We start from the raw sequence: 17649 nt of genomic DNA, 5'->3' as shown, positions 1-17649 counted from the left end.
CGCCCACTGGGTCCGCAGTGGCGGGGCCATGGGGAGGACGGGCTCCCCGGCTCTGCACTGGACCACTCCCCGGCCCCGGAAGGTGCCATCCCCAGGACTGTCACCGCAGCCTCCCCACTGGGCTGGGGGGCGGGGACCGCAGGCGGGAAGACCCCCGTGCTCGGCGTGGCCGGGTGCAGAGCCGGGGCCCGCCTGGGAAGGAGGCGCACGGAGCACGGAGGACTGGGTTCTAGTCCTGGGCCTCCGCGAGCTCCCCGTGTGCCACGGCAGCTCCACACCAGTGCCCGGCCTTGTGCTTCCCATCCCAGGTAGTAAAAACAAGCGTATAACGAGAAAGGAGAAGAAAAAAAAAGTTACCAAAACATCTTTTCAGAAATTGGATCATTGTCAGGTTGCATTTTGTTTTTTTTTTCAAGATGTACGAGGCTGGCCTTGAAGATGTGGTAATGTCTTAAGATTGCAAGGGCAGTTAAATATATTTATATGACACAGGGTGATGAGTTGTGTTGCATAAGTAACTTCCAAGCTATAGGATGGCCCTTAGCATCAGCATTTTTTAAAAAGGAAAAAAAAAAAAGGTTAATGATAGTCATTTCAGCCTTGATAGCATGGAAAGGGGGCAAGAGAGGGAGCGTGTAGAGGTAACAGTCCCATCTAGTGCTGTTAGCATGAGGTGGGCCCCGGGGTGTCCGATGGAGTGTAAGATAAAGAAGGCAGGAGACTGATGGGAGGAAAGAGGGATAATAGTTTAAAAATCATTTGGGATTTTAAAAAATATATATTTTTATTGATTTCACAAAGGAAGGGAGAGGCAGAGAGAGATAGAAACATCAATGATGAGAGACAATCATTGATCGCTGCCTCCTGCACGCCCCCACACTGGGGATCGAGTCTGCAGCCCAGGCATGTGCCCTGACCGGAAATTGAACCCGGGAGCCTTCAGTCCAAAGGCTGATGTTCTATCCACTGAGCCAAACTGGGTAGGGCCCTTAGGATCTTTTTTAAAAAATGTGTTTTTATTGATTTTAGATAGAGAAACATTGATGTGAGAGAGAAACATCCACCTGTTGCTTCCTGTACCCGACCCAGGATTGAACCTGCAACCTGGGCATGTGCCCTCACCTGATGTTTGAACCGGCGACCTTTCAGTGCACGGGAGGACACTCAACCAAGTGATCCAGACTGGCCAGGGCAGTTCTTAGAGTCTTGGTGTAAATAGAAACATAACCGGAAATTCAAGATGATGTTCATTCAACATTTAGGGAGGGGAGAGAGAGAGAGAGAGAGAGAGAGAAAGGGAGATAGAGAGAGAGAGAAGGGGATGCCTGTGAGGTCTTTTAGTAAAAGGTGACAGGGTCTGAAGAAATGATGAAAGAATCTCCTTAGAGGTAGGAGAATCATACATTTGACGGGGAAAAGGTTTTGCTAGTTTGAAGATAGTACAGTTAGGTATAGAAAGCTAAATAGCCTTTAGTTTACCCACAAACTGGGAGAAGGGAACAAGGTTTTGAACAATTACTCTGTGCCAGGCACTCTTATATTAAAACTTAATAAATTTTAATCTCTGATTCACAGCTGTTATCATAGCTGCACTATACGAAATAGTCAAAAGTCAAAACAACCCAAATGTCCATAGAAAAATAACATGTGATATGTTCACACAATGGAATATCATTAGGTAATAAAAAGGGCGGGGGGGGGGGAGAAAGAGAGAGAGAAACATCAGTGTGAAAGAGAAACATCAATCGATTATTTCCATAAGTGTCCCAACTGGGATCGAACCTGATTTTGGGGTCCTCTGGCTCTCAGACGGCCAGAGGACCCCATACGCAGAAACTGTTCTCGGCAGGGGTGGGTACTCCAACCCACTGAGCAACACCAGCCAGGGCTATACAGGGATTTTTTAAAAATATATTTTATTGATTTTTTACAGAGAGGAAGGGAGAGGGAGAGAGCCAGAAACATCGATGAGAGAGAAACATCGATCAGCTGCCTCCTGCACACTTCCCACTGGGGATGTGCCCAAAACCAAGGTACATGCCCTTGACCGGAATTGAACCTGGGACCTTTCAGTCCGCAGGCCGATGCTCTATCCACTGAGCCAAACCGGTCAGGGCTATACAGAGATTTTTGACTCCATGAAGGTGGTGCCCCTAACTCCCTGAGTTGTTCAAAAGTCAACTGTATATCGTATGCAAATTATGTCAATAAAGCTACTTAAAAAACAAACAAACCTGATACAGCTATTATAGAAGTAGTTTTCACACCCTGTATTAGTTTTGAAAACCATTGCAAGGAACATATTAATAACTAGAGGCCCTTTGCTTGAAATTGGTGTAAGAGTAGGTCTTCGCAGCCGTGGCTGCGTGGATCCCTCCCTCGAAGCCTCGATCCTGCGCCTGCAGCCCTGGCTTTGTCTGGTCTAATTAGCATATTATGATTTTATTATTATAGAGTATTATAAATCAAGACTGAATATTTGTATCATAATGTGATACATGTTCTTAAAAATTGTAATCAATAGTAAATAGGAAGAAAAAACTTAGCCAGTTTTTTTTAAAATTCTCCTTTTTTTAATTTATTAATTTTTTTGTTAATCCTGACCTGAGGAGATTTTTCCATTTGATTTTTAGAGGGAGTAGAAGGGAGGGGGAGAGACAAAGAGAGAAACATCAATGTGAGAGAGACATATAGATTGGTTGCCTCCTGCATGTGCCCTGACCTGCAACCAGGTATGTGCCCTTGGACTGGAATGGAACTGGCTAGGGCCACCGACCCAGTTTTGATTGTCAGATGTAATGTAGCAATGGGCTAGTTAGGGATTTTCCTATGGGTTTTTTTTTTGTTTTCATTTTGTTTGGGATTTAAGTAAATAGGGAAAAACAAATTAGATAACACTTTCAGAAATATTTTCCAGATGTTTATGTACTTAAATGTATTAGCCTTTTTTATTCTCTTATTCTCAAAAGTTTAAAAATGTAGTTTCAATGTTACCATATAGGTTAGGTGTTAAAGATAACTGCATTTTTACATAGAGTTTAACAAGTGTATATGCTTTCTGTGTAGCTTAGCAGAATTTCATACTGGATATTTTCCCAGCCATCTTGGACTTTTTGAATAGTTATCCTATTATTATATTTTTAACTGTTGGTTAAGATTCCTACATTTTTCCCCCCTCAGAAATAAAAGCAGCAGTGTTTGATGACTGCAAGAAAGAAGACGAATGGAAGGTAGAATTTGCATATTTATTTGCCCTTATATCGACCTTCAATATATTGTCCTTACTAAACTTCCATCACCTATAGAGTCTGGAACCACTTTGTTCAAATCTTAGTTTCACCTAATAGCTGTGGCTTCTTGGGCAAATTACTTGATCTCTCCATGCCCCTGTTTCCTTGTCTATAAAATGGGGATGGTAGTACCTCATAGAGTAGTTGTTAATATTAAAATGAATTAATCCATGTAAAATGCTTAGAACAGTGCCTGGAACAATTATTCTTCAAGTGGCATTTTATAATTTTAGGAAAACTTGTTAAACATAACATACATTTAAATTGAACGTTCTCTGCTTCAGAGTGGAAAATTTTCATTTGCTCACTTGTATATAATACTATACAATATATACTTATATACAAGTATTATATACTTGTATATAATACTATATATAAAGAAACAGTCTCTAGGTCAGTGATGGCGAACCTTTTGAGCTCGGCGTGTCAGCATTTTGAAAAAACCTAACTTAACTCTGGTGCCTTGTCACATATAGAAATTTTTTGATACTATTTGCAACCGTAGTAAAACAAAGACATATTTTTTATATTTATTTTATATATTTAAATGCCATTTAACAAAGAAAAATCAACCAAAAAAATGAGTTCACGTGTTACCTCTGACACGCGTGTCCTAGGTTCGCCATCACTGCTCTAGGTCATGCTTGTCAAAAGATGAGTTGAGATCATTTTGCCTACTGTCCTCATTTTAATTTCATGTTGTAAAAGGATTATAAGTTTGAATATGTTTAACGGATTAAATTATTTTGTGTGAATTTTTAGCAATAAAATGCTTATACTATGTTTTCATTTATATTCAATTTAAGATAATGCTTTTAGATGAATTTACCACTAAGCTTTTGGCATCGTGTTGCAAAATGACAGATCTTCTAGCAGAGGGTATAACTGGTAAGTATTACCAATACTCATCATGAAAACATTTTTATTGTGATTGGGAAAGTTTGAAGTATTGATAAATTTTAGTTAGTAATTGTGTTTCTAAGGGGGTTATGGTTTTGTTTTTAATAACTGTAGCCTTAATAATTACACTGGACATTCTTTTCTCTGTGAGTCTTTAGAATAACCTCTGTAAGTCAGGTCTTTTTTTTTCCTCTCAGCTGAGACATATATTTAAGTGCTTCTAGCCAAGACAAAGTCAGTTGCCCTGTTGAGTGAGTTCTCAAAATTTTCTTTTAAATCCTCATCCCAGGATGTATTTATTGATTTTAGAGAGAGGAACGGAGAGAGAGAAAAGGGGAAACAAACAAGCAATCATCAGTGTGGGAGAGAATCATTGATCGGTTGCATCCCGCAGGTGTTCCAATTTGGGATCGAACCGGTCACCTTTTGGTGTATGAAGCAATGATCCAACCAACTGAGCCACACTGGCCAGGGCAATAATATTTACTTTTTGATATTTATATATAAAATAATCTTTTATTGTTGGTTACATATTCAGTTTGCAATCTTTACTACCTTCAGTGGAAAAAGCTCTAAACTGGAAATCAGAAGATGAAAGCCTTGATTTCTCTATTGTTGGATAAGTATAATATGGATAAGCCACTTAAGTTTTTTAAGTTCCCAGAGGATATTCTGATGTGCAATTAGAGTGAGAACCATTTGGTAATAAGTGTGAAAATACTATGAAACTACAGAACCATTTTGCACTATAAGGAGGTTTTACTGAATTTTTGTAGATATTACTGTTTCTTACTGTTTGTTCAGCATCGATAGCAGAGGCCTGATGCACAAAATTTATGCAAGGGTAGGCCTTCCTTCCCCTGGCTGCTTGCACTGGCTTCCCTCCGGCTACTGGCTGGCACCCGGGCTTCCCCCTCGATTGATCACCCCGCAGGCCAGTGGCCTGGGCCTCCCTCTGCGGGGCGATCGTGGGGCGATGGCGGCCCCCGCTTCCCCCACCAATGGCATCGCACCAGCCTTGGCTGGCCTGGCAGCAGTGCGTGTCATAGCGTGGTCGTCTGGGTGGTCATTCCGCTGTTTGGTTGATTTGCATATTAGCTTTTATTATTATAGATATTTTTCAATGAAAGGAAAGTGGCCAAGTAAGTTTGGGAAATAACATTAAACAAAGCTAAATAAGTTTCTTTAGGACTTTTTGGAGTTTTTTATATGCCGCCGGGTACAGGTACAGTATTCAGTTTTCTAAACTTATTTGGCCACAGAAAGCTTTTGTTGAAGAGCATTTTGTAAGACTGTATACCATGGAGCACATTCCTATGGACTGTCCTCCAGAGTTCCCTAGGTTTACTGTGTTTTTTTGTTTTTGTTTCTATACTTTATAATACTAATGTATGGTTTTAAAAGAATAAGAGTTAATTTGGGAATTATTTAAAGGATGTATAGAACTATAGTTAAAAACTGGGGCTCTGGAGTTGGACAGGTCTGCGTGGGAATTCTGTCTGTTTGCCTTTCTGTCTGTGTCACTTGGACAAGTTACCTCAGTTTCTTCATTTGTAAAATACTTATACGGTTGTTGTGACGTTATCAGATAGTTCATGTAAAGTGCTTAGTCTGGTATCGGTATCATACTCGCTATTATTATAGTAGAGTATTTTAAAAAATAAACACATATTTTAATTTTTAATGCATTTTCTTGGTTTCTTCATGGCTTGTTGATTGCTTATGCTGGTAGATCTAACTATGAAATAGCTGCTTTATCTTTTTATTCTCATGATGAGCACTTAGCCCAGAGTTTAACCTTAGGGAAAACACATTTTAAGACTTCTATACTTTATCAAATGAAGACAAAGAAAAGGTTAAACCCAAGATATGTAAATCTGTTTCTCTATTATTATACGTAAGAAGTACAATAAAGTTTATTTTTAAAATGTTTTGAATGTATAAATATTTGGTTATAAAAAATGACTTTCTTTTTTGTTAGTTGTGGAGAATATTTATAAGATTCGGGAGCCTGTCAGACAGATGAAAGCTCTTTATTTTATCTCTCCAACATCAAAGGTGAGTATTTTGAATCTTTAAAAAGTATGTTCTTTAATATTTTCACTGTTGACATGATTTTCTCATAGAAAAATCAAGGTAATAAAATACCCTTTATTAGAAAAATAGTGACACAAACTGGTTTACTTAGGGGAAAGTATTTGTTAGAAGATTGTTTTATTTGCACTCTTCTCACTAAGAATATGTAAGTGAAAAAATTCCTATCTCCCCCATGAAATATGAAAGCAGAATTTAATTGTATAAATTATTAGAGTTTCTTTGAATTACTTGTTACTTTTACAGTTCCTATTCAGCCATAATTGTTAAGAGGATGGAAATGTACTTAAAAGAAATAGTCTTGGATTAATCAATTTATCTTAGTAACTTCTCTACAGACATGATATATGTATGTATGTGTGTGTGTGTGTAATTTTTTTTTATGTTAAAGGAATTTCTTTGGTTTGTAATTCAGCAACCACCCATCTAAGTGGGTGAAGCTGCTAGGGAGAGGAAGTTCAATAAGAATAAAGAAAATGTGCATCTAGCAAAATGTAGCTGCTTGGAGAGAAGGCTGACAATTTGAACAGAGAAGTAGTATACAGAATGAGATTCTAGTTAGCACATAAAAAGCTTTCTGAAGCTCAAGAATATAGGATTTTTCAAATAGTTAATTGAAGAAGAGGATAATTACTATTGAAATTTGAATAATAGCCTAGAACAGTGGTCGGCAAACTGCGGTTCGAGAGCCACATGCGGCTCTTTGGCTCCTTGAGTGTGGCTCTTCCACAAAATACCACGTGCGGGCGTGCATGTACAGTGCGATTGAAACTTTGTGGCCCATGCGCAGAAGTCGGTATTTTGTGGAAGAGCCACACTCAAGGGGCCAAAGAGCCGCATGTGGCTTGCGAGCCACAGTTTGCCGACCACTGGCCTAGAAGATCAGAATGGACTATTTCAAAGCAAAAATAAAAGTCCTGGAAATAATGGGGGAAAGCGACTTGGAGGATAGATCCATGAGATCTATCAGAAATATGGATTTAGGAGTTCCGGAAGGAGAAAACGGGATAGAGGAAGGAGAGAATATTAAATCTCTGTTATTTTTTACTTTCAGACCACTGTATCTTTAAAGCTAGCAGTGTTAAGTCAGATTCCACCACACCGTATTACTTCCTATTCCTCCTTCTTGCAGTCATCTACCCCCTTCTGGGTTTTCATTCTAGTCTCTTGACAGTTTCAGCTTCTAGCTCACTGTCCTCTCTTCAGCACTTCTCCAGTGGTGGTCTCAGAGGTTTCAGTATCTGTGTGGCTAATACTTCGAGTGCGTTCGCTGACTTTCAGTTCCTTCATCTATTGTTTTCAGTGGTCTTGTCTTCTGTGTTGCTGCAGCTTCCCAGCCACGTGATCAATCATTCCTAGATCTTCTCCTCGCCAAATAGCCTCTGTTCGTACATATCACCTTGATCTTAGTAGGTTTCTAGCTGCCACTGGTTAAACAACATAGCATCTTACAAAATAAGCTTATAAATTAAACTTCTACACAGTTAAGGTTTTATTTTATCATCAAAATAAAATAATCTCAGTTATCTCAAAAGCTAGTATACTTAAATTAGTATTTAATAAAATACATATTGACATCTAACTTTTTTTTTAAGTCTGTAGACTGTTTTTTACGTGACTTTCCAAGTAAGTCGGAGAGTAAATATAAAGCGGCATACATATACTTCACTGACTGTAAGTAGCTTTGTAAAAGTCATTGCTTCATTATTTAAAATCCTTATACATGCCAATGCTAGTGACTTTCTACTTATTCTAATTAGGTTACAAAAAATAAAAAGCTTATGATCATATATATCCTAATTCATGATAAAGCAATAGAAAATTAAAGGAAATCATCCCAAACTAGTTTCAAAAGAATCATTTTTGCTGGTATACAGAGGTGGAGGGCTGGTGGAGAGGCCATCCCGCAAATTATGTGCTGACCACAAGAAGAATTCTTTTTTAAACTGAAGTTTCAATTGGGGATTTGATTATATAATAAGAAATAAGACCCTTTGGGAGGGCATTAGAGAAATTTCCCCTGTTTGGCAAGTAGTAAGGGAGAAAATCAATCACATTTCTCTTACTATGTCATATGTTCAGATAGAAAGCCCCTAAACGAAAGAATACAGAGAAGTCCAGAGACACATCTTATTCTGCTTTATGTTATTACATAATTACATTGCAAACTAAAAATGTCATTGATCTAAGTTAGGTCTTGGTCTCTGCTATTATTTTAAGTAGTATATTATTATTCCTGTTAATTATTATTTATGTCATGCCTACTAGTAGTTTGCATTTTTTAAAAAAGTTATTCCATAAGTATTTGTCACTTAGGTAGCCTTATACAGAAATTCATGTCTATGAAATTTGATAAATTTTAATGAATGTGAAGCCTCTTTTAACTTAAGGAATCTTGAGGCTAAACAACTCTGTTTAAAAGCCACTCCATGTTAGTAGCCAATGGCTGATATTCTAACCTAGATTTAATGGAACTGTAAACAGGTAGGTTAAAAAGGGGAAGAAAAAAAATGGGCTCTAAGGTCCAGAACTTACTAGTTTAGAATTTCCTGACATCAGAGAAGTTCTTTTAATTAAAGAAGAATTAACAGTTTGTGTGGTATGGTTACACCTAGTGGTCAACTTAGAAAAGTAGTGCAAACTCTTAAGAAGTTCTGAAAATCCTAGAAAATTTTGTTAAGTCATGAGTTAAGATTTTATTTTCCTTCCTGACAGTTTTAGTTTGCTGTGTTAGCAGCTATCTAAGGAAATATGTTTTAGGTTATGGTGGACATGAATGGTGAAAACAGAATTTCTGGAAAGTCCCTCTTGACTAGAGTACATCTGCTCTGTAAAGTGAAGAACAATATTTATGTATTATTTCTGTTCTCATGATAAATTACATTATAAAAGTCAGTAATTTATATGTAAAATAAATGTTCCTAGGTGTTAGAATGATTTATCCAAAAGAGAAAAAATTTAGATGGAGTTATATGCTTTGATTTTTTTTTCTTTTTTTCCTCTCAGTTTGCCCTGATAGTCTCTTTAACAAAATTAAGTCTTCTTGTTCCAAGTCAATAAGAAGATGTAAAGAAATAAATATTTCCTTCATTCCACTTGAATCTCAGGTACTTTCTGTTTTTTGTGGTTTTGTTTTTTTTAATTTTAGTTCATAATAGATTTTAAAATTTTGTTTTATGAGCTTATTTGTTAATAAGGTTTATTTTACTTATATACCTTATATATTTGTAATGTTTTACTTACTAGTTATTTGCTGAATTTTGAATAGTCCACAAATAAACATTTCCCATGATGAAGGGAAGAATATGAGTGCTTTATTAGACTATAACATTAATAATGAAAGTGGAGCTTAAATTTCACATCTGCCACTAGGTCCTGTGTATGTCAAGTTTTATAGCACGGATTATGGGATCAAATGATTTTGAGTACAACCTTTATTAGATGGCTGAGCAGCACAGACACAAGGTTCAGCTACAGCTGAATCTCAGTCCATGTTCAGGCAGCTGCTGGTTGTGATGGCTTAGGTGCAGAGGAATGAATGATTGTGTGAAAGGAAATGCAAGGAAGTTGATTCATAATTCATCAGTTAACCTACAGTGGTTTTACATACCTACTTTTACACTCAATTCATTATCTCAGGCCAGGAGGGATCACAGTTGTTTTTAAAAAAATAAAAATTAGTTTAGTGAGGAACTCTCAACCCTAGTTAGAGAGCTTCTTCTTTCATATTCTCCAAATAACACAATAATAGTAAATCTCTAATCCTATTCTTTGCACATAAGTAATGCTTTTGTTAGTTGAATAAATATGTCTGTAAGGTCAGAGTATATATGATAAGACCAATGGCACATTGTTATGTCTTATTAGGAAGTATATCTCTATTTTAAGGACATGAAGAATATAAGCTAAAGATATATATCAACTTGGAAAATTTCTAGGTTATTCTCTAGAAGATTTTTAGTGTATGCAAATTTACAGACCAATTTTGGCTTTGTTGTATTTCTTTGTGCTAGGTATTAGATCTTTTTCAAAATTAACTTTAGAGAGAGAAGAGGGGAGAGAGAGATAAAAAACATCATTGATAGGCTGCCTCCTATGCGCCCCTTACCGGGAATTGAACTCAGTGACCTCTTTCTGCATGGGTTGACACTAAACCACTGAGCCACATCGGCTGGCCCAGTTATTAGATTTTTATTTTAGTTTGACTACCTCAGATTCCTTCAGCTGTTGCACAGGTAATGAAAAGCAAACAGTACTATCTGTTTATGAAACAAGAACTGAAGGAAAGAGGTAGACTAAGCAGGAAAGGAGAGTGAGAAAGGAAAGGGTGAAATCCAAATGACAGAGAAAATGAGATTTGATTAAGGTAAAGACACAGTTGTTTCAGAAAACAGCATGGTTAGTGCAAGTATTTTTTTTAATGGCCCAAATAATAGCTGCATTTTTCTTGATATATTTTTATAAATCAAGGCTCCACATTGACAGTGTAACTTTTTTTGGCCTCACTTAGGTATACACTCTTGATGTACCAGATGCATTCTATTACTGTTACAGTCCAGATCCTAGTAATGCAAATGGAAAAGATGCTGTAATGGAAGCTATGGCTGAGCAGATAGTTACCGTGTGTGCTAGCCTTGATGAAAATCCCGGAGTAAGGTATAAAAGGTAAGGCGCTTAATACTGTCTGTTCATGTTATGTTTTCTATTTGCTCTCCGGTATAGAGGTAAGTAATGTCTGTGCAGGTGGATTAGCAGAATTTTCCTTGTAAGATTGTGCTGTAATTACAGAGGTTTAAATTTCAGAGTAATAATAGCCTCTGTTACTGAATTTCAGTGCTTAAATTTGGTTTGATTTACAAGCATTTTTTTTCATGAGTTTAAGGAATGCTTAGAGGAACTGTCTTTGTTGTCATATAGGAGCTACAGTCTGACATTTATTATTTTATATATTATTTATTATTATTATTATTATTTTTTATTCTCACCCAAGGATATGTTTTTCATTGATTCAGAGGAAGGGAGGGAGAAGGAGAGAGAAACATTGATGTGAGAGAGAAACATCTGTCACTTTCCTCCCATATGTGCCCTGACTGGGAATCGAATCTGTGACCCTTTGGTGCATGGGACAACATTCTAACCAACTGAGCCACACCAGCTAGGACCCAGCAATTATACTTTTAGATGTAATGTATCTCGAGAAACATGTTCATGGTGATATATGTACAAAGATGTTTATTTCAGTATTGTTTGCAATAGGATAGGATAGAATTGAGAATGGTTTAAAAACCCATCTTTAGAGGAATGGGAATGAATGTGTAGCATCCAGTATAATTATTTGATAGACATATATATAGAGAGAACTAAAATGAATAAATTTGATGTATGTGCCAACGTAAATAGGTCTCATATATATAACAGTAAAAACATACCCTGGGTCAGAAACCAAGATGGCGGCATAGGGTAACGCTGGAGATTGCTGCCTCTAACAACCACTTCAAAAAACAACTAAAAGACGGAACGGACATCATCCAGAACCACAGGAAGGCTGGCTGAGTGGAAATTCTACAACTAGGAGGAAAGAGAATATCATACCCAGACTCAGAGGAGGCGCAGTGCTGAAGTGAAATACTAAGGTGCGGAGTGCACTCGGAGCGGGCTGGAGGCGGAGGGCGCGGTTGATGTTTTCAATCAGGAGGGAGTTTCAGACTCTGAGCTCCAGATCCGGGCGAGTCTCTAGGGACCCAGACTCAAACGGGAGAAGCGGGACTGTCTGGCTTCGGTCGGAACTCGAAGGCAGCTTTCTCTCTGAGGTTTGCAGCGGTTGCTGGGACTCTGTGAGGCAGAGCCCCTAGGGATGGAACTGAGAGCAGCCGTAACTGCTCGCTCCAGCCCGCCCTGTAGATCCCCGGGGACCCTCCCCGCCCAAGCCCTATGCAGAGCCATTTGCCGGATAGCCTCAGGCAAACACTAGATTAGCACCATCCTAGAGATCCAGCACAGAAGCTCTCCCACTGCAGACACAGCGGACTCTCATAGCCAGTTAGCCTGGAGGTCAAATCACCCCCGGTATTGCCAACAACAATCAAGGCTTAACTACAACAAGACTGCGCACAAAGACCACTATGGGGTGCACCAAGAAAGCATAAAAAATGCGAAGACAAAGAAACAGGACAAAACTGTCAATGGAGGATATTGAGTTCAGAACCACACTTTTAAGATCTCTTAAAAACTGTCTAGAAGCTGCCGATAAATGTAGTGAGATCCTCAAGAAATCTAATGAGACCCTCGATGTTATGATAAAGAACCAAGTAGAAATTAAGCATACACGGACTGAAATAACGAATACTATACAGACTCCCAACAGCAGACCAGAGGAGCGCAAGAATCAAGGCAAAGATTTGAAATGCGAAGAAGCAAAAAACACCCAACCAGAAAAGCAAAATGAAAAAAGAATCCGAAAATACGAAGATAGTGTAAGGAGCCTCTGGGACAGCTTCAAGCGTACCAACATCAGAATTATAGGGGTGCCAGAAGATGAGAGAGAGCAAGATATTGAAAACCTATTTGAAGAAATCATGACAGAAAACTTCCCCCACCTGGTGAAAGAAATAGACTTACAGGTCCAAGAAGCGCAGAGAACCCCAAACAAAAGGAATCCAAAGAGGACCACACCAAGACACATCATAAAATGCCAAGAGCAAAAGACAAAGAGAGAATCTTAAAAGCAGCAAGAGAAAGAAACTCAGTTACCTACAAGGGAATACCCATACGACTGTCAGCTGATTTCTCAACAGAAACTTTGCAGGCCAGAAGGGAATGGCAAGAAATATTCAAAGTGATGAATACCAAGAACCTACAACCAAGATTACTTTATCCAGCAAAGCTATCATTCAGAACTGAAGGTCAGATAAAGAGCTTCACAGATAAGGAAAAGCTAAAGGAGTTCATCACCACCAAACCAGTATTATATGAAATGCTGAAAGGTATCCTTTAAGAAGAGGAAGAAGAAGAAAAAGGTAAAGATACAAATTATGAACAACAAACATGCAGCTATCAACAAGTGAATCTAAGAATCAAGTGCATAAATAATCTGGTGATCATAATAGAATCAGGGACATAGAAAGGGAATGGACTGACTATTCTTGGGGGGGGGGAAAGGGGTGTGGGAGATGCGGGAAGAGACTGGACAAAAATTGTGCACCTATGGATGAGGACAGTGGGTGGGGAGTGAGGGCGGAGGGTGGGGCAGGAACTGGGAGGAGGGGAGTTATGGGGGGGAAAAAAGAGGAACAAATGTAATAATCTGAAAAATAAAGATTTAATTAAAAAAAAAAACATACCCTGATAAAACATATAGTCCAGCCGGTGTGGCTCAATGGATTGAGCCTCGTCCCATGCTCCAAAAGGTTATCAGTTCGATTCCCAGTCAGGGTATGTGCCCGAGTTGCAGGCTTGATCCCCACTAGGGAGTGTGCAGGGGGCAGCTGATCAATGTTTCTTTCCCTCTCCCTTCCTGTCTCTCAAAAAATCAATAAAAACAGGTCTGCTCCTCCCTGTATTGCAAAAACCCAAAATAAAACATACACGCATATATATAAATAAATAACAGTATTGGCAGGAAGAATACACATCAAATTTATAACAGTGGTTTCCTTGGGAGTGGGGAGGTGGGAGGTAGAGGTAGGGGAGAAGACCAGGAATTGGAAGGGAAATAAAGGGAACTGTAATTTTATTTATAATATTTCCTTTATATTAAAAAATCTAAAGCACATACAATAAGGTTTACATTTATAAAATCCAGGCAAAATTAGTATAACATATTTGATATATTATTATCTAAAGTTTTCCATCTTATAAAATTTATTAAATTAATAAATTGCATGGTTTAATTTTAAAATTCAACTTTATGATATTGTAAAGTATCTTGAAAGAAAGATAAGTGAACATTTTTTTCCATTTCTAGTAAACCTCTAAATAATGCCAGTAAACTTGCCCAACTTGTTGAAAAAAAACTTGAAAATTACTACAAGACTGACGAAAAGAGCCTAATAAAGGTAATGTATATAAGGCAGGTAGTGATTATGCGTAAAGTCTGACTTATTTCTTTATAAACCAATGAAGCTATTGTTTATTTTTCATTATTGATTTGGGAATCGTTAATATAGATGGTAGTAGAAACTGTAATACACAGTGGGGTTTAGTGGGGAAGATATGGGTTTTGCAGTTACTGTGTCCAAATCCTGGTCTGCCATTTAATTAACACATTGTTTGCGGGTAGTTTTTATCACGCGCTAACAGGTGGCGCGGGCCATTTTTGCTAATTTTTTGTGCAAATGGCAACGTTCAGTAAAATTACGATAACTTTAGTTTACATATTTATACGTTACCCGCATTCTACCGCTAGTCTATAAAAAACGTATTAATACATTCCCGCGCTCTACTACCAGTCAACGTAAAACGTATAAGTAAAATGTATAAATATGTTTCCCGCATACAATGTGTTAATAGATATGTCAATTTGGGAAAATTATGTAACTTTTCTATGCCTAAGTTTTCTTATCTACAAATTGGGAATAATGAGATAATACCTATTTTATAAAGGAGTGAGAGGGTTAAATGAGTTAATATATAAAGTTCTTAGAATAAACAGTCAATAAGTACAGTTACTCCTGTTATTACTAGCTCTGTGACCTTGGACAAGATTATTTATTCTGAGTTGTATTTTTATCTGTGAAATGGATAATATAACATATGCCTTGCTTGGTTGGTATGAAGATTAGGTGAGTTAACGTGTTTGGCACATATGGTAGTTTAATGATTGGCAACTGTTACTATCTTATGAAGATAGTATAAAGTAATCAAAGAGTAAGGTCCACACCCAGGGAATACCAGCATTTAGGCGTGGTTGGAAAATGAAGATCCTGACAGGTGGTGCCAGAGGGCAGGGAAGCCATATTACAGTAGCTAAGGAAGAAACTAGATTGTTGAGAAGAGGAGATGGTTAAGGAAACCATCAATTACAATGCTGTGTGATCAGTGGAATGAGAAGGATACAGAGAATGTAATGGGAACATAGGCTGGGGCTCACTCTGATTCTGCTGGAGTTCTGGAAGGCATCCTGGAGGAAGAGGCCCTTGCGCTTCAAGAATGAGTGTAAGTGATAGAAGAGGAATTGTATTGCTTGGATAACAGGCTATTTTGGGCAGAGGTCTAGAGAAAAAGGCAAAATTCACAATCTAACACCTTGGCTAGAATGGAGGGTTTATAGCTTAGACATATTGTTAGTTTAGAAATTTAAAAGTTACTAGTTTTTGCTTTGGAGGTTTAGCGAAAGCTGTTGCTGGTTGTAGTTATGAAGACAATGGCTCAGTACACATAGCATAGTAAGTAATCAGTAAATGTTTATTGAATGAGGGAAGAGATATACAATCAATATATTAGTAAATATCCTTTGTTCCTTCATGATTTCAGTGAAAAAAGGCAAAATCCACAAAAATACATAAATAAACTCATCTTTTCCATTCTTCCTTCCTGAAAACTACACTTTCTTTCAAATGCTTGATACCTTTCTTTCCTTATTCAAGGTCATGATAAAGTGTCACCTCCTTTTTGAAGCCTTTCCTGACTCTTTAGGTCAAGTGAGGCTTCTTCCCACACCCTGCCATAACCCTGAGCCCTGATAGAGCAGCTGTTTTTCCTGTTCATGTTTCTGAAGACTCCGAACGTACATGCATTGCGGGCTCATGCAGTGCCAGGGAGTTCTAAGTGTTACATGGTGTAATTACATTTAATCTTTATAATGATCTTATAAGCAAGGTTCCTATTATATTTTACAGTGAAAATACTGAGATGTTATTAACAAGTTAAGCAATTTACCCAAAGTCATACAGCAAGAAAGTGGTCAAGGCTGGACTCAAAACCAGATCTATCTGATTCCCAGAGGATGTGCTCTTAACCAGTAGACCATAAGGTTTATTTAAATGAGTGAATAGTTAATTAAACACTTTTCAAAGATCTAGCCTATGTAATTTACCTCTGCTGTATGTAAATAAATAGGAAATGTTTGTCTAATGAGTTGTAGGTATCTTACTGCTTTGAATAATCCAAATAATTTATAACTTCTTAAAATAACATATGAAAGATATTGGTATTAATTATTTTTTCCCAGCACTATTCACTGTTTAATGATTAATGCTGCTTGTGAATGAATGAAAGTAAGGCTTTCATTAAGATTTAGCATCTTAGCTGGTATCAGTATTATCTTTTTAAATAGCATGATGGTTAAGAGCACAGGCTGTGGAGTGAATCTGACCTGGGTTTGAATCTCCCTTCTGCCACTTACTAGCTATGTGATTTGGGCAAGTTATTTAAGCCTTTCTGCCCTCATTATCAAATGGAGATGAGAATGCTTGTCCTTTAGGGTTGCTATATAAGAATTAACTAATATATGTACTTCTTACTTAGCAAAGAGCTCAATTAATGGCTACTTTTCATAATTTGTTAGTTTTAGTGCTTACGGAGCTGAACCCCTAAAGAAAATAGACTTAATGCAAGCCAAATGTTATTTTTTAAAAGGAATGTTCACAATATTGAGCATATCCTCAATCTAATTATGAAAACTTTTGGTTTTGTAGTTTGGTTCCTCCCCTACCCCCTACTGTGCCACTCAGCTTTTTCCTTTTTAATAAATAATGACAGAACTTAGGAAAAGTCTGCCTTTGTTTTCTAAGATAGTATAAAAATGTGTTCACACAAAGAAATGGAAGTTTCTTAAGATAATTTTATCTTGTTATTTCAGGGTAAAACTCATTCCCAGCTCATAATAATTGACCGTGGCTTTGATCCTGTGTCCACTGTCCTGCATGAACTGACGTTTCAGGCAATGGCATATGATCTACTGCCGATTGAGAATGATACATACAAGCAAGTATAACTCCAAGGGCATCTATAGGGCATAAACAAACAGGATAAGATATGAGCAATTAATGGTTCTTGTATGCACTAGAAATCTAAAGTCTCTGTAACCTTTTTTATTCAGGGCCTTTATCCTCCTCTTCTCCTATAATCAGAATATATTTAAAATGTCTTAACCTTGTAAGTTAATGGGTAATTTGATGACTTTGAAGCTTTTTTGGTGTATTTGCTTGAGTATAGTAGAAAAAAGTGAAAATTAGTTTTCTGAAATTTTAGGTTTAATTTAGTAATTTTAATAGATTAAAAATATCCAAACACTTATGATAATTATACTTAGTATTTTTTCTTAAATCAAATATTATTAAATTAATTTTGTATTTTTCTTTCTTATATATTTTTTCTTTTTTTTCCCTCTTATACTTTTATTTGCATATTGGTCAAACTCAGGCTT

The 17649-nt window shown here is 37.3% G+C and overlaps 1 protein-coding gene across 4 annotated transcripts in view; it reads left to right on the top strand.

Annotated features, from left to right (window-relative positions):
* The window catches only part of STXBP3 (syntaxin binding protein 3), a 30091-nt gene that overhangs the window by 623 nt on the left and 11819 nt on the right, over positions 1–17649 (top strand). For 2 of the 4 annotated variants that reach the window (XR_004973195.1, XM_036342398.1), the window contains exons 2-9: positions 3181–3230; positions 4097–4178; positions 6172–6248; positions 7880–7958; positions 9291–9391; positions 10795–10949; positions 14248–14338; positions 17083–17207. Coding sequence is in view for 3 of the 4 variants with exons in the window: in XM_036342398.1 (XP_036198291.1) it covers positions 3181–3230; positions 4097–4178; positions 6172–6248; positions 7880–7958; positions 9291–9391; positions 10795–10949; positions 14248–14338; positions 17083–17207 (760 nt within the window). In the remaining variant the exon portion in view is untranslated. Of the gene's footprint in view, positions 1–1049; positions 1389–3180; positions 3231–4096; positions 4179–6171; positions 6249–7879; positions 7959–9290; positions 9392–10794; positions 10950–14247; positions 14339–17082; positions 17208–17649 lie in introns of those variants that run through there. The other 2 variants (XM_036342399.1, XM_036342400.1) reach the window with 2 other exon arrangements.

The sequence above is a fragment of the Myotis myotis genome, unplaced genomic scaffold, assembly GCF_014108235.1.
Source record: "Myotis myotis isolate mMyoMyo1 unplaced genomic scaffold, mMyoMyo1.p scaffold_m19_p_18, whole genome shotgun sequence".
NCBI classification, from domain to species: Eukaryota; Metazoa; Chordata; class Mammalia; order Chiroptera; family Vespertilionidae; genus Myotis; species Myotis myotis.
The sequence above is the reverse complement of the archived record's forward strand: the minus strand, read 5'-3'. Positions and strand labels throughout refer to the sequence as shown.